Here is a 24,898-nt window from a genome sequence, read left to right as displayed (position 1 = left end):
AAAATCAAAAATTAAAAAAAAAAATCCACTGAAAACATTTTTTTTTTTAAGTTATATTTTTGGCCTTTTTGCCTTCATTTGATAGGACAGCTGAAAAGAGACAGGAAATGTGGGGAGCAGAGAGCGGGGTAAGACATGCAGGAAATGGTCGAACAGCCTGGAATCGAACCGGCGACCCCTGCCATGAGGACTGTAGCCTCTGTATGCCTCTGCTGAAAACTTAAATCCCTTTTTCCTGAAACATGATTACTTTGTGGATGAAAATCTTCAGTATTTAGTATTCACATCACACCTTTTGGCATTGTTCCCTTTATCTCTGTAGAGTGAGGATGACGATGACAGTGAGGTAGGGGATAACTGTGTGAAAACAAAGTGCATGTGAACTTTGTCATGACTAACGTTCAGCCGGACTGTGATGTTGTAACTCTGGACAATAACCTGCGTGTTGATGAGGATTAACAAAGGACTTGTCATCAGTTAGACTGACCGGTTCTGTGTGTGTTTTTGTGTGGCCTACATGAATGAGGAAGCTTGAGTGTGATGAAAAGAAGAGAAAAACCAGTGGTAGCATGATGTTTGCTATTGTTTAGAAAAGGTGGAGGTGGGAGGGGTCATAGCTACTTCCTGGAAGGAATTAATAGACCTCATTCAGACTTCAAGCAGAGATCTGAGACCTGGCATGTCTGCATTGTTGCAAAAGTCAGTGATGGGGAAATGTGGGATATTTTAGGCAGTGTGCTAAAAAAAGAATAATGAGTATGTGGAACTGTTGCCTTCCTATTAAGCAATAGTTATTAATTTGGTCTGGAAAGTGCTGTGTCATTATTAGTAAGATTTCACTACATGACAAGGATATGTAAAATGTTACCTTGTGGTTCTACATTCATACCAGCATAATCATAACCATGTCAACACAGCAGCCATTTTTCACAGATATTATGCTCAGGATGGTGAGATCAGAGCAGAACCAGACTCATGTTAGACAGCCATCTGCCTCGACCGAGTCGGGGTTGGAAAGAGGGATAGCGGAGAGAGAGAGAGAGAGAGAGAGAGAGAGAGAGAGAGAGAGAGGGAGATGATAGTGATGAGACAGATAGTAGTCGTAGTAATAGCTGTCGTAGCTGGAGTCCAGCACATCCACAATTCAACAGTAGCGACTCAGGGAAACAGAAGTGGTTATACAGCCAGACAACAGCTTATGTTAGCATTCAACCAACTGCCTAGATAACATTACATGAACTTGAAAATACATTTCTTGAAAAGGCACAAATTCCTCACGTTTAATCAATCAATCAATCAATCAATCAATCAATCAATCAATACAAACAGAGCAGGTCCAGACTATACTCTGAGTCTTACCCTGTCTTGATTTGGGGTCTTTGTTAATAATTTAACATAGTCTTATCTCGTCTTAATCCACCATGAGTATAGCACTTTGCAGCATTTAGCTAGTTACAGCGGCAAGGACAAACTTCCTTTAACAGGCAGAAATCTCGAGCAAAACCAGACTCATGTTAGACGGCAATCTGCCTCGACTGAGTTGGGGTTAATTGCGGTTGTACATGTTGAACCAAACTTTGATACAAGCTTTCAGGCAATTTATAGCTGTTATTAATGTTATGTGTTTCAAGACATTAGCATCTGTTTGGCTGTAGCCTGTGAGTTATCAAAGGTGTTGTTTGAATTTGATATATGGGCTGATTTAGCACTTTTTTTTCTGTTGTCATAAACGTGATATTGATTCGTACGATTCTTTACGCTTACATGATTGAACTTGGAGCATGGCAGTTGAATTGAACTTCTCATCTCGAGCATGATGTCATGATGATGGAAAATGTCTGCCTTGTAAATCTGGTCAGATGAGTTGAGTGTCACTGTCTTCTGTGTCCTGTCCCTCCTCCAGAGCGGTAAATTTGGCGGTGCTCCATCAGACGCACAGGAGACGCAGCCTCAGGGGATCCAGTATGCTGAGGATGCAGCTGAACACGAGAACATGAAGGCCGTGCTGAAGAGCAGCCCGGTGGGAGGAGAGGGTGGGACTTCTACTGTGCCTGGCCTACGAACACGCACCAGAGCCAGCAGCACCAGAGGTCAGACTCTCTTACATGTTATATTGATACAGTTTATATTTGCATGATCACGTAGCACTCTGAGATACACTCTGAGCTATGCTTATAGATGATTCAGGATCTCAACAAGATCATTTTCAAACCTTTTGGGAGTGCTATAAGAGGGTCAGTATGAAAATACGTAGCTAAGGGACGAGGTAAGGTTAGCTAGCAGTTCTGTAAAATAGAACCCCGACAGGGTGAGACCAAGCGGCAACCTCTGGTCTCAAACTATGAAGCCCATGCAGAAGTGTTATAAACTGCAATTCATCAAGAATCCACTTGAGGCTGGCTGCAGAAACACCAGAAACCACATAGACACATATTCAAAAAAGACAATCTTTGCAGCATTAATAATCATATTTACAGCCTGGTTCAAAAAACAGCTTGGCTCTACTTATCTAATTTCTTAATCGGCACACACTGTACGGGGGGTGAATTTTTTTCTAACGTGACGGTTCAGAAGATATTAAGGTTACGAGTTTTTGCCCAAATAAGGACATGACTGACTTGACTCCCGGACAGGAACACATAGCTGTTGGCTAGGAGGCTCAAACTCTGCCTCTTTATGTCACACTATGCCTAGTTGAATTCTGCATTTCCAATATAGCTGCCGACGTCGATTGGCTTCAAAACAGCGCTCAGGAACAGATGGGTGACGTTAAATCTTCTTGTTTCAGGGCGTGTCCCCCCATGGTGCTCTGCCACTGATGACCCGGTGAACTGCACAGACGACACAGCTGATGAGATCATGGAGAGGATCGTGAGGTCAGCCACTCAGGGGCCTAGCCAGAGGACCCAGCCACGGGAGAGGAGACGATCCCGAGCCAACAGAAAATCATGTGAGTCATTTGTTGGACAAATGGCCAGATTATGGATCACATGCAGAGAAAAGCCTTCAGCTGCATGTAATAACCCTGTCATAATACAAAATATAAAAAAGCCATATCTTAATTCTTTCTATCTCTTTCTGCTTCCTCTTCTTTTTTACTTCCAGTGAGAAGGACACTGAAGAGTGGTTTGACAACAGAGGAGGCAAACGCTCTCGGCCTGTCCAGCGGTTCAGAGATGCAGGTGTGAGCTGGACAGAAAGACGTCTGGGAGCCTGCTCCCTGCCCTCCACTGCCCACTCCATCCTGACACCCACTCCACTCTGGCTCTAAAACCGCCCCAGCTTTAATGAGTTGACCTCATTTTTATGCGTTTGGCTTCACACCAGTGCTTCCTGAGGAGAGGAGATACAACGGGGAGCTGCGTTCAAAAACACCTAGCTTTGCTTTTGCTGGATAAACATCAGTGAACCACATTCACAAGGCTAATTAGCAATCATCCTATGAATGCAGCTCTGCATACACAATAAAGTATGTTTTTTTTTTAAGGGCGAGGGCATCAAATGGGATGGCAGAACTTGTGTTTCAGCCTCCGTGGCCTTGACTGAATCCAAAGGGCTTGAAGTGTGAAAGTGACACAAAACTGTGGTGCTTGGGTTCAGAGTCTGCCCTGCAGCTTCAGAATCTAAAGAATTTTCATCTATTGAATAGATGGCTTTGTGCAGAAGGTTTTTTCTGTTAAATACTACTGTGGTAGTTTTCATTTTTCTCAAGAAGGTGCTCAAATAAGGAACAATTGCACTGGATGTAAAAGTTGGGTATCAATGTGAAATCCTTTGACACTGATGAACATCTGAAATTATACTCAACAGTTGAACCAGCAAATCAACAGTAGCACAGTTTTTAACCTCTCATCGTGATGGACAGATTCCAGGCAGAGTGTGTTTAAAGTCTTTGTCACACATCTACAGAAGTTCATCAGGAAGACATTGTTACTGCAGGTGATACTGGTGACACCACTGGTTTCAGCCCTGTCTCATCAAGCAAACATTTCAAGCTTAAATAAACACATATGTTGCGTCATGTGACATCGTCTCACTGTTTGAAAGGAGGGCAGGTGCAGTGTTACAGTTGAGCAACCTTCATTTGGCTATGTGGGTTTATTTTCCAGAGACTATGAGCTGCACACGTCAGAGTGCCTTTATGAGACAGTTATTTATTAAGACGTTTTCAGGGACAATTAACCTAGAAATTGTTACGACATGTGAGGGGGTTAGAGGACTATATTACAATGAACATCATAATTAATGTGCTGTGATTTATTTGAAACCAGTGTTTTTAAAACTTGTCCAAGCAAACGTTTAGTTATATCCTTGTTATTAAAAACTTGGATCACATAGTTTAGAATGGCGATAGCTTTAGATGATTTCTGACAACATAGGGATTTCTGCATATATTAGCTGTATCCAGTTGCCTTACTGTAGAATATGGACATGCATTGTTTCACTCTGGTGAAGATCCAGGTGCAATAGAGGAGCTGAGCATAGACCAGGCCAAATTAACATGTAATTCCTCTTTCATCACTGGACATCTCTGTAACTAAGTTAACATATGAGTATCTTTACCCTTAGGAAAACTATGAATGTGAAGATCAGGGGTTATGTGATAATTGGTAACATGGGTGCACATAAAATCTCCATTATTTATCTATTTAAAAACAAAACTCTCTATTGAAGTAAAAAAAGGAGGAGCCTGCAGTTTTAACTTTTGGTCATGTGCATCTGTTTGATCATTTAGAATGGCCTCAGCTAACATAACATGCACAACTTCAGATTATGTCGAGGTTAATGTGTCCACTTGCAAATTTTCACTGTGATGGAAACGTAGCCATTGGAAAGAAATAAGAATCTAGTGCAACATCGTGATGAAACTTCATTAAACCACACCAGCAGTACGTTTTTTTTGTTTAGAATTTACTGAAACTTATTCAGCACCTTAGACTCAATGTGTAGCATGCATCTTTAGTAGTTATATTGAGGGGAGCTCATTGTTTTGTTTGTGCTGATTGTTGTCATTAACAAGGCAGAGTTAGATTTGTAAAGTTATCTAGAAGAAGGCTGTAAAAACGATGTACATGTCATGACCGTGTCTTTTGTGTTCTGTTGTTTTGCTCCATGTGTAGAATAGTGTATTATAGACTGAAAGCAGTATTATTCTAAATATAATTTAAGAAAACCAAGCCATGTATGGTTTAAGAGCGTCACTTCTGCTTGATCCAACGGGAGGTTCACTTGCACAGCTGTGGGTTTCAACTCCACTGACTGTAATGTGAACACGTTGTCAAACATACAGGATGACCCTAATCTGTTAGTCCTGTGGATCACTACGAAGCCTTTTGATTTCACTGCACTCGATGTTTCCTCTCTTTATAATTTAACATTAGCACACCACACACATTGCTGCCTGTGCCATAGCATCACTGTGGAACCTAGACACAAGTGCTTAACATGCAAGGCTTCTATTGCGTCAATGCCCACAGCAAAAACTATGTACCATCTAAAATAAAAGGCTCATTACAACGTCATTTTCTTTTTTTTTTTAATCATCTTTTGAATGTTTTATTTTGCCAATCGGAGTGTCCTCCAGAGGGAAAAAAAAAGTGTCACATGTAACACTTCTGTGGAAGGAACAAAAACAACCAAAAAAACTTAAGCCTCTTTATTTCAGTCCACACAACCCATGCTTCAAGTCACTTTATGTTCAAGAGCACATCGAGGTCTATGACAAGCTTCCTGTTACAGCTCAACGGGCGTTTACACATGGCCATCATACAGACCTCATTTGGTCTTGTTTAAAATTCCTATACGTCCACAGGTGTTATGGATCTATGTGTGATTATGGTATGCTTTTAATAAACTGCAGAGACATTACGATGAACAAGACAGCTACCTAAAAAAAAAGGAGGGGGGCCGGGGGAAAGAAGAAAAGATACAACTGAGCATCAAAAAAGCACAAAAAAAAAATCAGCTGAAACAGTCTCAGCAAATCCAGTGCAACCCAAGACATGTTCTGCTTTATCCTACTTGAAAATTAAAAATAAGGGCACATATAAAGAATTATATAATTTGTTTCTCCTGATCATTATTCAAATTTCTCAATGTACAAGTTCCCTGAACAAACACTTTTGCACAGTACCTTAGAATTGTATAGATAAATTACAAAATGGAGTATTCCCTTTCCACCAGACATGATTTACTTTGTAAAACCCCTGAATGACTGACAGGCAGAAAGCTCTAATGCAGTTTACATTTTATATTGCTACATTTTTTAACAAAGATTAACAAAGGGATTTTTAAGTTTTGCATATTTTCTTAGGTTTGTGGTTTGGTGTGCAACTGCACCAATAATGTCAAATTATTTCTGTAATAGCACCAAAAGACAAACACCTGACTATTTACCGGCCAAGTGTTTTTAAAAGTTACGTTTTAGAAATAGAACATAGCAAGTGTGTGCAGTGCAGTTTAATCGTTTAACCACGAAGTGATTAGATTTATAAAATGGCTAAGAAGTAAACAACACTAACTGTTTGTTACTGGACACATAAAGCTGATCTCAAATCAACAAAGACGAGTCAGACCTGAAGGGTCAAGCCCTGACTTGTCTTCTATTTAAAGGTCACTGTTAAGATTTCATCTTCTGAAATGGGTACAAGTAAACTCAGAGCTGCTGTCGGACGCAGTTCCTGGTGGGTGGCGGTTTGGTACAATAATATAGTTTCAGATCTGGCTTGTATTAGAAATTGTAAAAAGGAGACTGCGTCCTTGATGCATACCCATGAACCATGTTTCAGGTTGCCTGGTTTTAAAAAACAGGTTTTGTGGGATCAGCTCAGCTGGAGAAACAACTGAAGCTGGATGTTTGGGGCGTCTTAAAAGCTTATACAAAAGTAGATACCCAAATTACAGCTCCTTTAAGGGAAAATGGAAATGTTTACATTTTTAAAAATACTTCTTTTTAAACCATAGTTACTCATGAAGTTATTTCAACATATAGCACCAGCTTGTAGATCATGCCAAGCCTTGGGTTTGGTCTAAAGAGCAAATCTGTGTTGCACTAAGTGTGAGACACAGACAGCAGTGAGACAAACTGACAAACCTTCAAAGAACTTAAAGTGCCACTACAGTCCCACTCCAGCTTCCCAGACTTCAGCTATCTAAACCTAACCACAGTACGCGTTTCCTATCTAAGACAACTGATGGGGAGCTTCAAGCATTTCCATGAGGAAAGTGTCAATAGGCGTGTCACCAATCAGCTTGAAGAAGAAGAGATGCTCCAGGCACTTCAAGCCAATGGATCGCAGCGCTGGCAGTCGGAGGAGGAGCTTAGCAAACCTGCGGGGAGCCAAGATGATAAAGTTTAGTCCGGCACACCTGATGTTTCACTGTGACATTTAAGCTTTACAGTTCATCAACACTTTGTCAAAGTTAAGAGGCTTTACCTTCCCTGCTGCTCTGGGTATCTCTGTTTGCAGTAGGCTTCCAATGATGCATAGACCTTTTCTCTAAGGAGCTCCACCTCACTGGTGTTGGAAAGCCCTTTAGCATCTACAAGACAACACACAAGATAGTTATTAATGGCAAGAATCTTGACAATACATCCTGCTTTGTACAAAAGATTGTGAAACTTATTATCAGCTTTGTTCAGGCACCTGGGTTGAAGAGGACGATGGCCCTGAGGCAGCCCAGCTCTGTTTTGTCCATTTGCATATCTCTCATTTTATTGACGAGCTCAGTGAGGACCCTTTAAGATTACAAAGATTTAAGAAGGTTTAAAATCATAAAAACAAACAGAAGAGGGACAAAAGAGGTCAAGTGCACTCATAAAGGTTCAGAAAAGGTGCAAAATTACCTGTCAAATATGGCGCCCACCTCCGCACTCTGCACACTCTCCCTGTGTGAGAATCAGAGCTGGTTATTATTATGCACACGACAACAATAAACACAAAGTAGTAAAATGACATCACTTTTTATTCGCTTAGAATAGATATATGTACCGGTCAAAAATGGCTCCCACTCCTGCGCTGTGTGCACTGTCGCGCTGCAGCTCAGAGGCCAAGAGGACTCCGTCCTTCAGAGCGATTGAGCGATGGGAGAACGAGGCGATAAGGAGCTCATTCCAACCTGAAGAAGGAAATTCAGTTAAGCCAAACAAGTAAGGAGATCAGAGTCGGGCTGGGCGATAGTTCGATAATGATAATTACTGTGATATAATTTTTCTCAATACCAGTATAACAATTGTTTGATAAAAATTCAATACATGTAACCTGTAATAACACCCCCCAACCACTGGATGTCCACTGCAACGTAGTACAACTGAACACTGAATAACCGTGATGCATTCACTGCACTGCGGGAAACAATATCCCTCCGCCTGTAACCCTTTGTAACATTACAGGGGAGGAGTGCATTACTCTAAACCAGGGGCGTCAAACTCAGTTCAGTTCAGGGGCCACATACAGCCTGAGTTGACCTCAAGTTGGCCGGACCAGTAAAACCTGCTGCGGACACACCAAGCACACAGGTTTCTCAGTCACTTGACACAGCAGTGTTAGTAGTGAAGGAGCGCACCCACATGTATGGTAAGCACAGGCATGATATTAGGCTCCTTCCGAAAATAGTGGATCCACCATTTCTACGTTTACGTACACTTAAGTGTTGGATCTTGAAGTGCTCTAAAAAGTCTATGAAATTCAACCAGATTGTGCAAACTGCAAATATTATTTTTCCTCCTCATAGGTAAAAAACTAATTTGAAATAGTAGTTACTTTTATTGAAAATTTGCAGTTACAGTCTTCTCTGCAATTTTTCACTTTGCAAAGTCATCCCGCGGGCCGGATTGGACTCTGGTGGGCCTGTTTTGGCCCACGGGCTGTATATTTGACACCTTTGCTCTAAACAATACTCAATAAAAACAATACGTCACTGAATTTCTGATTTCGGAAAGCGGACGTGAACAATGGCCAAGCTGATAGAGAAACTGCTTCTTTAGCATCCACTTATGATTTTAAAAGTTAGGAAGTGGTTTATATGGAATTTAATAATTTTCACAGCACCTAAAAACTGAGTTCCCCCCGTCAAAAAAAGAAGAGGAAAGAAGAAGCGTAACTTTAGCGCTGTGCATTGTGGGAAACAGTACATGAGGCAGAGTGGTCTGATGCATACTGTGAAATTTTCCCGCATCAGTAGACATCCAGGGAGTTTTGGCATTCTGTAGATATTGCTCTTGTTCACATACTACTTACTACATATTGAATTTTGGCCAAATCAGTACGTACTGCTAGTATAGTAGGCGGTTTCGAAAACAGCCCATGTCTTATTCTGAAATGTGCACCCTTGTTCTGATCCCCCGTGTCTGCAGCTGGATGTACCTGCACGCAGAAGGATGACTTGGTCGTCCAGCGGCAGCTCAGAGAAATGAGGGATCCTCTTGGCCCACTCCACCAGAGCAAACAGCTGTTTGTCTGCAGTCTGACAGATGTTGGTCACTGCATCGTGGGGCTGAACAACAAAACACAACATGACCTTCAATTAGTACATCCAGAATCCATTCTCATTTCGATCTATACATATGTGACATTAAACCCATCAGGCTGCTGTCAGCTCGATGACGGTATTGACGCCGTGATGTAACCACTCACAGAGTTTCCTGCTGAACCACCATCAGAGTGAAGCTCAGTCTTCTGCTCCACAGCTGTCTCTGCCTCTAAAATCTTCTCCACGGGCATCTCCTCGTTCACTCCTACACTGAACTCCAGCTCTCCTTCGCGCTCACGGTTTCTCTGGCGCTCCTCCTGGACCGCTGCATCACAGAACAAAAAGAGGTGGGGGGGCGGGCGGAGGAGTTAGATTTTGTGTATCTATGTTTTAAAGAGTGATAGTTTGCAAAAGGCCACACTTCTTTGCAGGGCTTTTGCTGCATTGGGAAATACTGTTTGAATTATTTAATGCTACAACATCCATCGCAGCACAGAGTGCAGTTCTAAAGTGTAGCATTCTGTGGATAGCTGCAAAATATATCTAAAATGTAGATCTAGCAGAAATGACAGGCTATTCTACAATTACTATTGTGATTCAGGTAGCTGAGAACAGATTATTTCTCTTATGCATCTTTGAATAATCTGATATGTGACTGTCATACTTGTTCACAGTTTAGTATATTCCCAATGACTACATATCAGTCATGACACACATTAGACGGGTCTATTTTCAGTATCAGTAGCAGGCAGGTTGAAGTTACATGCATTAGCTTGTTAAAAACATGCCCTCACGTTAGTTAACATGCATCAGAATGATTCATAATCAAGAAATGGAATAGGCACCTCACACCTGACAAATGCAGGCTGATTGTTGACTGTGGCAGGTGAAAATTTCAGGTCACCCGTTTTGTAATTATTGTATTTATATGTTTTAAGCAGTTCTCAAGTCAAGAGTGGAGAAAAATTAATTGGCAGGAGAAGAAAAATTGAATTTCAAGCCCTGTTCATAATCGATATTGCCTTGAAGGCAGGATCACAATGCAGCTAAATGTATTGTTTTTCCATCCCTAAGGAAACAGCAGCATGACTCAAGAGCGGTGCTGTGCTAACAGGAGTAAATCACCAGAGAGATTACTGAGGAGACCAGGAGCTGGCATGTGGAAATTGTTAATGGCATTAAAGAGTGAGTCCATTAATTCAACATGTGGTCTTTAGTAAGGTGAAAGAACAGAAGCTGCTGGATATTAAGTTATATATATATATATATATATGTTTAAAAATCCCAAATTATTCCATGTTGCTTCAAACAAAAAATAACCTGCTGTCAGGATCGTGTTAACCTCTCAGATCATTTATGTGACTCAGAGGCAGATGCGACGGTTGTTGATAGGCAGCACCTACAGCCTTTACTAGAATGGGATCTATTATATTCTATACTGCTTCAGCACTGATCCACTCCATCATGTTTTACACATAGTTCATGCATTCAGCAAACACCTACAGATGATTGACTGCTTATTTTACAAAGCAGTCTCTCATCACTAACTAATATACCACACAGTGCGCCCCCTTCCATCATCTCTTGGTACTTTTCTCACGCAGAAGTATTCCATTCAAAAAAATGTGCATGTTTAACACCTACGGCTAACTCTCTCGTCAACATTTAAGTACAGCATGTTTAAGATTACAATGACATACTCATCCGTCCCTCATCTTTTCCATCTTCTTTTATCCCCTTTACATGTTTGATCACTATTGAAAGATATAGAAAGGGCAGAATAGGAGAAAATGAAGAGAAGAGATGGAGAGGGGTTAGTTATATAAACCAGCCCCATTACACCCATCTCTACCCTTTGGTTTATCTTATCCAGAATCCACCCTTGGCTACACCAGAAATACTCCCAAATTCAGAATAACTCTTTCAATTTCGTTGGGCTTCCATCAGCAAAGCCAATCACAATCTTATAAACTGCCAATGTTTAAATCATTCAAAAAACAAACAAAAAAAAAAGTACAAATTCGAGTTTATGTTGCAGAAAACTCTGACATAGGCCCCCTCCATAGATTTTAACATAGACTTAGCAACAAACCTGTTTCTAAACCTGTAGAGCCTATTGGCCTGCCAGACAGCAGGCTCTCAAGATGAATTCTAAGAACTTTTTAAAACCCTGTTCCCCGCGTACCTTCCCTCTTCATGCCCATGGCCAGGCACTTCTGGTAGCGGCAGTACTGGCAGCGATTGCGCTGACGTTTGTCGACCAGGCACTCTTTGTTGTCTCTGCAAGTGTAACTCAGGTCTTTTCTCACTGTACGTTTGAAGAAACCTTTGCAACCCTCACAGCTGTACACTCCATAGTGCTTGCCTGTAAATTATACAAATATCAAAACAGTTAGAGGTTGATGGAAAAAGCTAAAGCAAGATCATGTTAACACAACATCCTGATACATATGAAGCGTTTTAACTGTTAATGAAACACGTGGCACGCTGATCCAACACTGACATGGACGTGACATAAAAGTGATGTTTTACTGCTGCTAATCCAGCTCTTAGTGCACCCACTCACCAGAGGAGCGGTCTCCACAGATGACACACAGGCGCTTCTGAGACAACATTATTCCTGGGCTGTGAGAGGGCATGGGCCTCAGGCCAAACGGAGGCTTCACATCTTCTGAGCTGCTAATTGAGTGCATCGCTGATATGGGACCTGAAGAAGAGATCTGGATAGGTTGTGCAGCCAAAAAGAACACAAATTAAAACACTGAGGTATGTTGTTAGGTATGAAATACTAAATGACAACACTTCTGTTTGTTTACTTGACTTATAAGTCACATGGTGCTAATTTGGCCCTCTGGTTAAGTTGTGCTCCCCATGTGCAGTGACTGTAGTCCTCAAGTAGCCAGCTTGAATTAGATTACAATCTGTAGCCCCTTTCCCACATAGCACTCTGCACTCTCTTTCCTTGTTTCCTTCTCTATCCACTGTCCTATCCTCTCTAAATGTATGCATAAAAGCCTGAAAATATAACTTTAAAAAACAATCACAAAGTGCCACATAAATAATTTGGCATCAAGCGTCTAGACAGCATGCAAGAGCTCTTGGCAACAAGGGATATCTAAATATGAACCCTCCTCTTTAGCACTGCACTGTACATTTTGTACAATATTGCTCTGTCTAATGTTATCGCACTAATAAACCATAACTTGTGGCACACATGTTGAGCTTCTGCCTTGTGTGGAAAGTACCACTTACTTTCCACTACAGTAGCTCCCATCTCCTAAATTCAATAAAGTCTGACATGGATTTGTGTTACCTGTCCAAAGCCCAGAGAGGGAGAGACCACTGGGGAGTTAAGAGAGGGACTGATGACTGAGAAAGGAGAACCCAGGATGTTGGTGGGACTGTTGGAGGCTGAACTGTTGGGTTGCTGTGAGGACATGGCGAGAAAGCTACCCAGAAGAGAGGATCAGGTCCTGTCTGAAGAATACTGATCTAAAAGGTGACAACAACAAAAAAAAAAAGAATACAGTTAGTTGCACAAAATGTGCCACAAAAGCTTGAAACAGTTAGTTTTGTCTTCAATATCAGGATGTGATCGCCATTTGAGGCGAAGGACTTCCCTTTTCCTCTTTTTTTTGTTTTTTAATAATTGATTAGCCAGATTTTTCTGACATCTTACTGCCTGGTTTGAAGACTGAACTGCTTCACTGAGAGACATATTTGAAAATGTTACTGTAAGAGGCTATTAATCAGAGAGAAAGACGTCAGATATGATTCAATGGGGAATGAAATGGATTTTTCCTTCTTTTTTTTCCTTTTGCGAATTTCGCTTACCATCTGATAGAACACCCTAAAAATCAGCCATAAAACGCAGCCAGAGTGAAGTTAAAGAATACATTTCCAACACCTACATCAGGCTAAACCAGCATTTAAACCAAAACCTTGTAAAATCAGACACACAACACAAGTGGGTCGAGGGGGGGGGGGGGGGGGACATGTCTGGGACGAGTAACATTCAAGTCCTAAATCCATTTAGCGTTCAATGGTCTCCGCCAGTCCAGTTCATTACATAGAAAGAACAAATAAGCAAACAAACATGGAAACAATACATGATCATGTGTCTACATCTGACTTCTAAATGCTGCCTGTTTTTTGCAATATGGTTACACGTTTGCTAAATGTTGCTAGCGATACGCAGTGACTTTGAACAACAGATGTACGTGTAGTCGACTGTAAAGCTCTATATGCTGTCAGATGAGCACATTTCCCTGCTTACTGTCATCTACTAATACTATTTAAAAGGTTTTCGGATCCCAACGCATAAAAAAATGTAGGTTTATATCCACAGTTAGCTTCCGATAGTTAGCTTAGCTGCAAACACGTAAACGCTCCAAAGCTAACATTAGCTTTGCTTCCAAATGTCTAGCGGGGATTACATTGAGCAACGCTGAGTAAAACCAGAATACAAACATACCACGTTAGTCACCAAGAAGTTTGAAGCGTGATAACTTGGCGGCCATCGAACCACTCCGGGTTAATCCGCACAAATAACGCAATGTTTTCTAGCTAGCTTGGATTAGCTTCTTAGCTGCGATTAAAGCTAATTTAGCCTGCTGGCTAGGATTAGCTTCGGTTCAGAGTCTGAAGAAGACCGTGTTGACAAAATAGCTCGTCGCGGTTTTCAGGCTGTGAATTACTCACCAGACACACCTTCGGCGCATTGTTAAAAAGCACTTTACGTTACTCGATGTAAGCAGACGAGCGTCAGACAACAGGCCGACACTCAGATCCAGTTTAGTTCAACTTGACGCTGTTGTTGTTTACAGGCCATGATGGCTTAGGGCCAGTTTCGCCACAGCCAAAATGTCTCATGGGACCACCCATAGCAGCACTGTCATATGACACTCCAGCACTTTGTATACAACTGGATTTATCATTTCACCAGGCTGATTTTTTTTTGATTTTCTTTGTATTCATTTTTTTGAGTGTGTTGTATGGAAATCATTGTAACTCCGTTTTGTTCTGATGTATAAACGAGCTTTAAAATAATGCACAGACTATCACACTGTATGCAACACAGTCATACAAAATAATTTAGGAAATCATACTCAGAAAATATGCAAAGTGTGACAATGATTTTTTTCTACATTTCTGAAATGAAAACACAATGCCTAATTGGAGCAAGATATTTGGCAGCCACACCTTAAAAGGTCTGGAAGGCTTTCACCTTTAATAGCAAAGCCAATCAAAATCTTACTACAAATGTTTAAAACTTTTTTTTTAAAGTACAAATTCTTGTTTATGTTGCTGAAAACTGATGTATAAATGAACTTTAGAATAATGCACACACTATCAAACTGTATGCAACACAGTCCTAACAAATGGAAAATCATACTCACATGTGCAAAGTGTGATAATTCTTTTTCTACATTTTTCAAATGAAAGCACAATGTCTAATTGGAGCAAAGTCTCTGGCAGCCACACCTTAAAAAGGTCTGGAATGCTTTCACCTTTAACAGCAAAGCCAATCAAAATCTTATAAACTGCAAATGTTTAAATCATTCCAAAAAAAAAGGTACAAATTCTAGTTTATGCTGCAGGAAACTGATGTATATACGATCTCTAAAATAATGCACAGACTATCACACAGTATGCAACACAGTCATACAAAATAATTAAGGACATCATACTCAGAAAATATGCAAAGTGTGACAATGATTTTTTTCTACATTTTAAAAATGAAAGCACAATGCCTAATTGGAGCAAAGTCTTTGGCAGCGACACCTTAAAAGGTCTGGAATGCTTTCACCTTTAACAGCAAAGCCAATCAAAATCTTATAAACTTCAAATGTTTAAATCATTCCCAAAAAAAAGGTACAAATTCTAGTTTATGTTGCAGGAAACTGATGTATAAACAAGCTTTAAAATAATTCACAGACTATAAAACTGTATGCAACACAGTCATACAAAAAAGGAAAATCATACTCAGAAAATATGCAAAGTGTGACAATTATTTTTTTTTCTACATTTTTCAAATGAAAGCACAATGTCTAATTGGAGCAAAGTCTCTGGCAGCCGCACCTTAAAAAGGTCTGGAATGCTTTCACCTTTAACAGCAGGGTATCTTTACTATTGCAATAGGTCTTTATGTTCAAAAGCACTATTTTAAGAGATCTGTCTTGTGTTCAAAAGAGCTTATGTTAATCAGAATGATAATCAGAAACAGCTTTATTTGCCAGGTTGAGCACACAAGGAATTTGTCTTTGGTAAACTGTGCTCTCTTTGTACAAAGGCATAAGAATAAGGCATACAAATACAAAATATAAATATAATAACAATAACATAACATCAACTATAAACAAAAATAAGAATAACAAATAGTCATGACTAGTATGTACAGGCTAAAAATAATATATGATAATAGTGCAGTGGTGAGTAGATCCAGAAGTGACTTTTATATCAATTAAACAGCAGGGCTCTCTGTCTTTTTTAATCATATGGATTGATTAATCGTTCATTTAAAAACAGATTTTAAGAGAAAGTTGAGGTATATGGAAGTCTCTGTTCACTTTCAATATACTCAGGAGAACCTGATTGCTTCATCATTAGACCTGCACCAATAGAGATGACCCCTCCTCTCCCCCTTCAAACACACACAAACACAAACAAAGAAAAAAAAACACTTAATTTTCCATTTGTTGAGTACACTCAACCCTGCAAACCCTAAAGACATAACATAACTATTCTGATGGATTCAACAGTAAATTAATATAATATTTGAATTAAACATTTCAGCTTTTTAATCAGTTAAAGTCCCAGTGCATACAAATGGGCAGATCTGAGTTCAATGGAGTCATCATGGACACTTTGGAGGAGCCTGAAACTGATCCAACAACAACAATGTGATCATTGTTAATCTTTTCCTACCAATACACTTGATGAAATATGTGCAATGCTTACTTTATTCCATTTCAAGCCTCTGTCTAATATAGGACATGAGAAAGAAACATGGGAAAGTGGTTTACTTTTGTCTTTTAATATTTCACAACAACATGCTCTCCCTCATTCTTAACCTCGCACGTCACTGATGAACACGATTTCATTCAAACTGGGCTATTTTTTTCAAGAAGAGGTGTGGGTGGTTTTCTGTAATCTACCCTAGTTAACCTGTAACCTGAATCCTTTCCTGAGCCAACATCATTTTTCAAACTTGTTGATAATGCCAATTAACAAATTCCGAGCATACTCATACACTAAAAGTAAAAAAAAAACTCCTGATGTTGATTTTTATGGCAGGTGTAGCTGTTATCAAATCATTTAATCTTAACTGAAGAGAAGTATTTTAACACACAGTTTGTGCAACACAGAGAGAATCCGGAAAAACTGCTCTGTCTGTATCTGCTCTTTAAGAGGTGCCTTTCAACAAGCAGAGTGGCATTCTTACAGATAACACTGTGCTGCTGACATGTGTTCCAGACATAACATTAGGACCAGCACCTGATTTCAAAAGAACATTACATGGACTAACTTACATTTTTATTTTCTTTCTTTTTTTTTCATTGCTTCCTTGACCATGACTGAAAACAGATCCATTGTAATGAAGAGGACTTGCACATTGCAACTCATTCTTATCTCAGGTTTGGACTTTACATGCTTTTTCTACAGTTAACTGTTTTACCTTTATCATATAAATACATGTATGACATAAAACTGTGAATAGAGTTGCTGATTTGTACTTATTTTATTTTATTTATTTATTGTTATTTACACATTTCTAATTTATTATTATTATTATTATTATTATTATTATTATTATTATTATTATTCTTATTCTTATTATTCTTATTATTCTTATTCTTATTCTTATTCTTATTCTTATTCTTATTATTATTATTATTATTATTATTATTATTATTTTGCCCCTTTGACCTTTATCTGTCTCTTTCCTGTATTGTTTTACAACCTTTCTGGGTGTTGGGTCGTATGGGGGATGTTGTGGATGTACATGTATGTGTTTGTACATGAACTTACTTGTTCAAACATTAAGAAAAAAATATATAAATACTTTTCTTTTTTTAAGTTGCTTATTTATAAAGACTATCCTTTCAAAGGGGAACATGGAGAAACATTTTAGTAGTTTTTAAAAATCCAGGTGAAATCCATATATGCAAAATCTATACTTTGGTATTCAAACTGCTATAACTTACTCCCTGTCCTTCCCCAGGATTTTGCACCTTCGCTCTTGGATCTTCAGAGTTTCACCTTATCAAAATAACAAAGAGCTACAATGAAGCAAAGACTTACTGCAGAGAGATGTACACTGATCTGGCTTCAGTTCACAACTTAACAGATATGAATAATTTGATCACTTCAGTTTCATTCAACACTTCCAGAGCATGGATAGGACTGGAGAGTCAGGGTGTGAGGAGGTGGCACTGGTCAAGGCCTTATCAAAAGCTGGACTTTTTTAACTGGAGAGCAGGAGAACCACAAAATACAGATCAGGATGCGTGTGCAGTGATGGATCCACTTGGCAAGTGGTTTGAAAGTGAATGTGGGACTAAAAGGAGTTTTGTTTGTCAGGGTAAGTGACATGGAGATGTTGCAGTAAGACTTTTTTAGGATATCATAACCAACACATATATGCATCATTATGTTCTGTTGTTTAAAATACTGCATCTTTGGATTTTCAGGAAATGTTGATACTGGTGGTCACATTTTTGTTGCTGAGGCTAAGTCATGGAGGGACGCTGAGAGTCACTGCAGAGACTTGTCTTCTGAACTTGTTAGCATAAACTCAGAGGTGAAGAATGAGGCCGTGCGTGACATTTCTGTGTCACAAAATGTGTGGATTGGCCTCTTCAAAGATCCTTGGAGGTGGTCTGATGGGAGCACCTCATCATTTCGTTTCTGGAAACCAAGCCAGCCCAACTACCTTGAAGGTCAGGATTGTGTTGTTGGTGTATTCAGAAATGACGGGAGGTGGAACGACCTGAAATGTGGAGGCAAAAGAGATTTTGTCTGTCGTGGGGGTGAGTTTCTGTATTACATCCTTTTTGTTTAGTTCTTAGTGCTTAAACAAGATACAACTACATTACACTTTTTCACTCATTGCTTATCCTTACAGCAAGGAAAGTGTTACCAGCAACCACCATTCAGCCAAGCACACAGCTGAGCCAAACAACAAATGAAATGCCCACAAATATAACAACTTTTCCAAACACTTCTGAAGAGTTTACAATAACATATCATTTTAATGTGACCTCTTTAAATCAATCAAATGCACCCAATGTTACCACCGAAGGAGCAGCAACAACTGTTACAGCTCTGACACCAAATACCACAGATATCATGCAAAGTATGTCAAGCACAACGCTCAACAATGAAGCTACAGAAATGTCCACGGTGACAGCAAAGCAACTTCCCTCAAATCAATCAAATGCACCCAATGTTACCACCGAAGAAGCAGCAACAACTGTTGAAGCTCTGACACCAAATACCACAGGTATCATGCAAAGTATGTCAAGCACAACGCTCAACAATGCAGCTACAGAAATGTCCACGGTGACAGCAAAGCAACTTCCCTCAAATCAATCAAATGCACCCAATGTTACCACCGAAGAAGCAGCTACAACTGTTACAGCTCTGACACCAAATACCACAGAACTCATGCAAAGTATGTCAAGCACAACGCTCAACAATGAAGTTACAGAAATGTCCACGGTGACAGCAAAGCAACTTCCCTCTAATACCACTGAGCAAGCAACTACCAGTGGTGCCTCTGCAACAACAACACCGATGATGACTACAGCCAAGACCTCCACTCAAATGATCTCAACTACACAACCCCTAACTCCAAAGCCGACTGAAGACAGTCAGAGCCGGCCTCCAGGTACACTTCCGAAATGTTCAGTTTGTATTCATTTGCATAATAAGATTGCATAGTGTATCTCTGATTTCCTCTGTTTTCTCCCACAAGGAAACCTGATACTCATCAAGAAAAACCTGACATGGATTGATGCTATGACTTACTGCAGGATGCACCATGTTGACCTTGTCCATATTACTTCTAAACACATACAAGAAAAAGTGGCTGAAAAGGCAAAAAACTCCACATCTCCCCATGTGTGGCTCGGCCTACGCTACACCTGTCATTTAAACTTTTGGTTCTGGACAAATTCAAGGAACGGATGCTACCAGAACTGGGCCCCAGGACAGGGATCTGATGGGAAATATGACTGTGATACAACAGGTGCCATTGAGGCCACTGGGGGGCAGCAGTGGGTCGGCCTATCCCAGACACAGAAACTGAATTTCATCTGCTCCACATGTCCTGGATGAGTGCAGAGAGCTAGTGACGCTTAACATTTTCATCATGTTGATAGAACATATCTGTGTTGTACCAACTCTGCAGTTCTATGTTGTTTTAGCAGTTCTATGTGTAATTGTGACATTAAGCTTGTGAAATAGATTCAAGGACCTCACAGATTTCTCTCTTCTGATGTCATGCTTCTACCTTTGTTGAAATACAGCTGCCCTCTCCATTGTTAAGCCTGAATTTCATTAGATATGAAAACCTCCTGTGGTGTGTAGGCGTGCACATTCACAGTCATGGGCAGCAAGAGTAATGTGAGAACATTGATCCGCTCTTCGCCTTTCACTCAGGGGTTACTATTTGCATGTTGACCCCCTGGCTTGGGCCCCCAAGATTGTCTTTTTGAGACCTCCAGAGTAAGGCCCCAGATCCAGACTGCCTGCTGCCCTCACTGACCTGACCTTCACTAGCAGAAACAGGGAGAGACGGAGCTCACAGACGCTCTTCTTCCTGTCTGCACCCTTGACGTGCAAAGAGCATCCACTGGCATGGGAACTGGACACGATGCAACAAATTCAAAGAGTAAAAATGCGTTAAACCAATCTCAAAATGTATGGTATGAATACAACTCGGACTGATTTCATATAAACATCTATTGTTTGCACAAAATCTCTTGTCCGTGTATTTTTGATTATTTTTTACAACGTATTAAAAAATGTTTTACTATTGCCTCACAACACATTATTCATTAGGCTCTATTTAACTTTTTGCTTGTTGATATAGGTATATAATCTATGTATCTTGTATTGGTAGAAAAAGAAAATGTGTGAGTTAGATCCAAACAAGTACCTTGATTTGACAAGAGGCTTTCACTGAGTGCTGATCTAGAATTTAACAGTGCTTTAGGACCTTTAACTACATGTATCTATCTGTTTTAGGTATTCCTAATTAATGAATGTTTTAACAAATGTCTCAATTGATCTCACCAGTACCTTAAAGTGCAACCAAATCATCTATTAGCAGACTCTCATGTCTCTGATCGCATGATAAATGGACACATTTAGATAATATGTATCATTTAAAGTGGCTGGTCTGCAGCTCTGTGTAGATGCACACACTGAAGCAAGACTGAAGGAAGATGTTCAAGTGTTGCTTGGTAACAGTCTTGTTCAGGTCAAGTTGTTTTGGTGGAGACATATAAATGATAGAATAATTCAAAAATATCAATCTGTTGTTGAGTAAGTATTTGCTGATAGTAGAGCTGTTGTGTCTTTTACCAGTGTAGCCTGTGGCCTCATGCTTATGACTGAAACACATCTATTATAATAGAATAGAATAGAATAGAATAGAATAGAATAGAATAGAGTAGAATAGAATAGAATGCCTTTATTGGCATTGCAGCAAGTACAACGAAATTGAAAGGTGCAGTCCTCATTAGGTGCCATTTAAAAGAGACAAAAACAATCAAGGTATAAAAAGTAATAAATACAGGAATAAAAAAAAAAACACTGTCATACACACATAACATACAAATCAATTACGGAGCAGCAAAGTTCACACTTGAGAGTGAATTTTTTCCCAGTCTTATTATTGCACAGTTTATCTTATTATTGCACTTGACTATATTCCACAAAGTCACTATTCAAAAATGCCCATACTCAAACAGTGTACTGCATAAATAGCTGCTGTCAGTTATTAAATATTGTCACTGAGAGCTTAAGTTTACTCATAAACCACATCCTATATCAGAAGATGCATGCCCAAATCTATACATTCTTCTGTGGGCCTCTTTTTTTCTATATTTTCTCAAATGTATAAAATAATCCCATTTTGGTGCCTATAACCATTTTTTTACTCTGAGAGTATTTTTGCATCCTTGATAATCCCATAAAACCACTGAATACTGGTACGTATAGCTTGTAATCCTCAGCTGCATTTCAATAACTGTTTTGCATCCACAATGAGGGTTCTTGTCACTTGTCAATTACCACGGACCATTACACATGAGTGTGTCATAGCTTAGTTTCTCCCTGAAAAGGCATTGGTCAGTGAGCCTCCCATCAGTTCAATGTTAATGTCCCATTGGGTCCAGTCAGTTGGTCTGTGGACTCCCCCCTCGCCTCCTTTTCTCACCCTCATCTCCTCTTGTGTGCTGTCCAGCTGGCTCTGACCTCTGACCCTTGTACCCTCACTCCTGACCCCCGAGGACATTCCCACGCCACACCCTTTTGTGTACATCTTTCCATGGAAACCTTGTGGTCACTCCCTCTGCATATTTAGAGATTATGGTGATCGGTATAATTCACTCTCACCAAGATCAGTGTAATGCAACCTAATTTGGGCTAATCCCAATTCAAGTGTGTGGTGCATGCTTCAAAATCAAAATATATATATTTATTAGGAGAGTGTGCACAAAGTGAGTCAATATAGAACATGAAATGATTATTTTACTTGGACATGCAATAATATACATGGTTTGCCTCTCTTTATATATGTGGGTTTTAATTCATTAAATCAAAATGTCAAATGAAGCACTCAAACATTCCCGTGTGGAGATTTAAAATCCACTTTTAAATAAATGTGCTTACTTTTTATAAAAAAATATTTAATCTGACATTTTCAAACTTCAAACTTCTAAATATGAGTTTTTAACTCTCTCTACCTGCCATGCGCACTTGTGTCCTTCCCTCTTTTCTCTTTTCTTTTCTTCTCTGGGCCTGCACCCCTCCGAAGATCCCTCCCTTCTTTTCCTTCTGTCACTTTCACAGTTAATTGTAGAAAAGAGATTTTCTCCATTGAGGCCCAGTCTCTTAGGTAACCCCACTCCTGCATGAAATGAGATGGATAGAGGGGAAGAGATTGAGAAGGGACATGGTCAGGCAAACTGAACACGCAGCGGTTGAGGACGGACGCAGAAGAGAGGGAACTTTACAATATTTGATAAGAGTCAGAAAGAGAAAAATTTTCAGGTAGATATTTTCTGTGTAAAGTGATATATAATTAACTGCTGCTTCTCTGGGATTATTATCAATGTACTGTTGATGGAGCACAATGTAAGTATTAAATAGTTCACTTTTAACTTATTACGACAAGTTAATACTTTAACTATTTGTAGATAAGAAAAAAAATCTGTAGATTACCTGTTATACATCTTATTTCCAACATGGAAATAAAACTATTTTAACTGTTCAAAAGAGAGTGGTTTAGGATTTTTCTTAGTTTGCTTAAGCTGCTTGTACCACTATCCAAAGAGCACCTCCAACCTCCAACCTTTGTTGAGTCCAGGAAGCGCTCATTCCTCCATTTTTTGTATACTATTACATAGGTTCAAAACAAACATTTAGTTGTAGAATTCTTTACAAAGTTACTCTTGAATTAAATCTTAGACGTGTATCCTACTTTCTTTTTTTCTAATAGTTTATTAATTCTTCAGTCCTCTGGCTAGCTTACAGCAACTCCAGATTGATATTATTTACAAGATAGTTCTCCAATTGTGAATATTTTTACATGTGATATTTTATCCAACCATCCATCCACTGCAGGTTTTACTTTTCAAGCTCAGAGATGCTGCTGCTCTTCATCCACAGTTTGACAGGGAGTCTGGTGCTGATTGTCCAAACGCAATTCTTGTGTTGCTTCTTCATATCCAGGAGTTGTGGATGGACATCATGCCCCAGACTCTTGCTTACATCTCACTTCTTCAGAGGTTTACATGAGTATTAATAGAATATTATGTATTTATGTGCAGAGTTTGTCAAAAGTATGAATTTGTAAAAAAAAGTGTGAATTTGATTTTAAACTGCTTGTTGAGGCTTATTTGTGATCTCTGTTTTGCTTTTTAATCATTGATTGTGATGCACTTTGTGACCTCTGCCCTTAAAAGCTGCTACATAAATAAGCTTTACTTACATACTTACTTATTACACACTTCAAATGATAGCTATATTCTAAATACATTTTTAGCTTTTAAAAAATGTATTATATACTTTTGATAAAATTTAGGTTTCTAAGCTTAATGTAATTTTCTTTAAACTTACAATGACTTGCTATTCCCTGAGATCTGTCTTGTAGGCTATACCTTCTACCACCGCCAAGGCTGCAACAGGACACCCAAAAGTTGTAATTTCAAATTGTGTTCATTCTTTAGATGTTCAAATATCATTCAATCTAAGAAACATGTTAGCTGGATCAGCTTCTCTCATTTCCAATTCAAAACTACAATTAGTATCTCTCTCTGTGCGAGGAGAATGAGATTATTAATGGTTGAGGTGACGATATGGCTCAAGGCCAAATGGCTTGTAACCATCTTGGTGAAATAGAGGCTGATAGAGATGTTTCTATTCTATGTGCCAAATGTGTCTTGTATTGTAAAGGGCCTCACTTGGCCTCTTTCTCTTGGGTAAAAATCTACTTAATGTGAATGTGTTCATTTGTGTGTATACTTATTTGTTTGATTGTAACTTCCCAGGCGTCACATTTCTGCAGATCTTTCCAGGTGCATATGACCAATTCTAACATTTGCAGTATTTTCTTTTTATAAATACCAAGTTAAAAATAGAAATATGTTATGGAAACATAACGACACACTGTTACTGTTCAAAAAGGTTCCAAAGGGGCGCTGTTGGCCTAGCAGTCTAAGCGGCCCATTAACATAGGCTATAGTCCTCATTGCAGAGGTCAGAGGTTCAATTCCAGCCTCGACCATTTACTGCATGTCCTCCCCCACTCTCTACTCTCCATATTTCCTGTCTATCTTCAGCTGTCTTATCCATTAAAGGCAAAAATGCCCCCCCCAAAAAAAGTTCCACCATTATGAAACATTTTAGGCAAATTTTCAGAGATCAGTGTCTCTTAAATGGGTTAAATATGTTGGTGTTTAAAATGTATTTTATTACTGGACAATAATGATTTAGGGTGTTTATGTTTACTCACGGGTATGAGTCAGTACAATATCAACTAAGACTATGACATGTTTATTCACTGCAGTTTGGGTTTATTTATCATGTAAAATGTGAACTGTTTGTCCAATAAGTTTAATGTTGATTGCATATTGTATCCCGCTTCACAGCTTCCTGCAACAAACTCTGTAATCTGAATCCTACTTCAAGCTGT

At 39.3% G+C, this 24,898-nt stretch overlaps 3 protein-coding genes across 7 annotated transcripts in view; 2 read left to right on the top strand and 1 right to left on the bottom strand.

The window, feature by feature from the left end:
- The window catches only part of fhod3b (formin homology 2 domain containing 3b), a 98,704-nt gene extending 93,182 nt beyond the window's left edge, over positions 1-5,522 (top strand). For both annotated transcript variants that reach the window (XM_034697359.1, XM_034697358.1), the window contains 3 exons: positions 1,904-2,090; positions 2,789-2,950; positions 3,106-5,522. In XM_034697359.1, the coding sequence (XP_034553250.1) occupies positions 1,904-2,090; positions 2,789-2,950; positions 3,106-3,188 (432 nt within the window). In that variant the 3' untranslated portion in view covers positions 3,189-5,522. The remainder of the gene's footprint in view (positions 1-1,903; positions 2,091-2,788; positions 2,951-3,105) is intronic.
- Positions 5,523-5,641: 119 nt separating this feature from the next.
- On the bottom strand, positions 5,642-14,392 carry rxrbb (retinoid x receptor, beta b). 4 transcript variants are annotated; one of them, XM_034697361.1, is made up of 12 exons: positions 13,946-14,392; positions 12,785-12,963; positions 12,038-12,191; positions 11,657-11,836; positions 11,172-11,225; positions 9,636-9,796; positions 9,366-9,495; positions 7,992-8,118; positions 7,847-7,888; positions 7,647-7,738; positions 7,437-7,542; positions 5,642-7,329 (listed from the first exon to the last, which is right to left on the bottom strand). In XM_034697361.1, exons 2-12 carry the CDS (start codon positions 12,908-12,910, stop codon positions 7,182-7,184), a joined length of 1,320 nt encoding a protein of 439 aa, XP_034553252.1. In that variant the 5' UTR covers positions 12,911-12,963; positions 13,946-14,392; the 3' UTR covers positions 5,642-7,181. The 4 variants fall into 4 exon arrangements, with proteins under 4 accessions (XP_034553252.1, XP_034553251.1, XP_034553253.1 ...); XM_034697360.1 differs by having other exon boundaries at positions 14,173-14,350; XM_034697362.1 differs by lacking the exon at positions 11,172-11,225 and having other exon boundaries at positions 14,173-14,361.
- A 1,911-nt stretch (positions 14,393-16,303) lies between these two features.
- LOC117823170 (macrophage mannose receptor 1) lies at positions 16,304-20,436 on the top strand. Its single transcript, XM_034698254.1, has 6 exons — positions 16,304-16,373; positions 17,059-17,108; positions 17,696-18,055; positions 18,165-18,503; positions 18,599-19,363; positions 19,451-20,436. The coding sequence occupies exons 1-6, from the start codon at positions 16,330-16,332 to the stop codon at positions 19,810-19,812; spliced, it is 1,920 nt and encodes a 639-aa protein (XP_034554145.1). The 5' UTR covers positions 16,304-16,329; the 3' UTR covers positions 19,813-20,436.
- The last annotated feature ends 4,462 nt before the right edge of the window (positions 20,437-24,898 follow it).

The sequence above is a fragment of the Notolabrus celidotus genome, chromosome 12 (genome assembly GCF_009762535.1).
Source record: "Notolabrus celidotus isolate fNotCel1 chromosome 12, fNotCel1.pri, whole genome shotgun sequence".
In the NCBI taxonomy this organism is placed as follows: domain Eukaryota; kingdom Metazoa; phylum Chordata; class Actinopteri; order Labriformes; family Labridae; genus Notolabrus; species Notolabrus celidotus.
The sequence above is the reverse complement of the archived record's forward strand: the minus strand, read 5'-3'. Positions and strand labels throughout refer to the sequence as shown.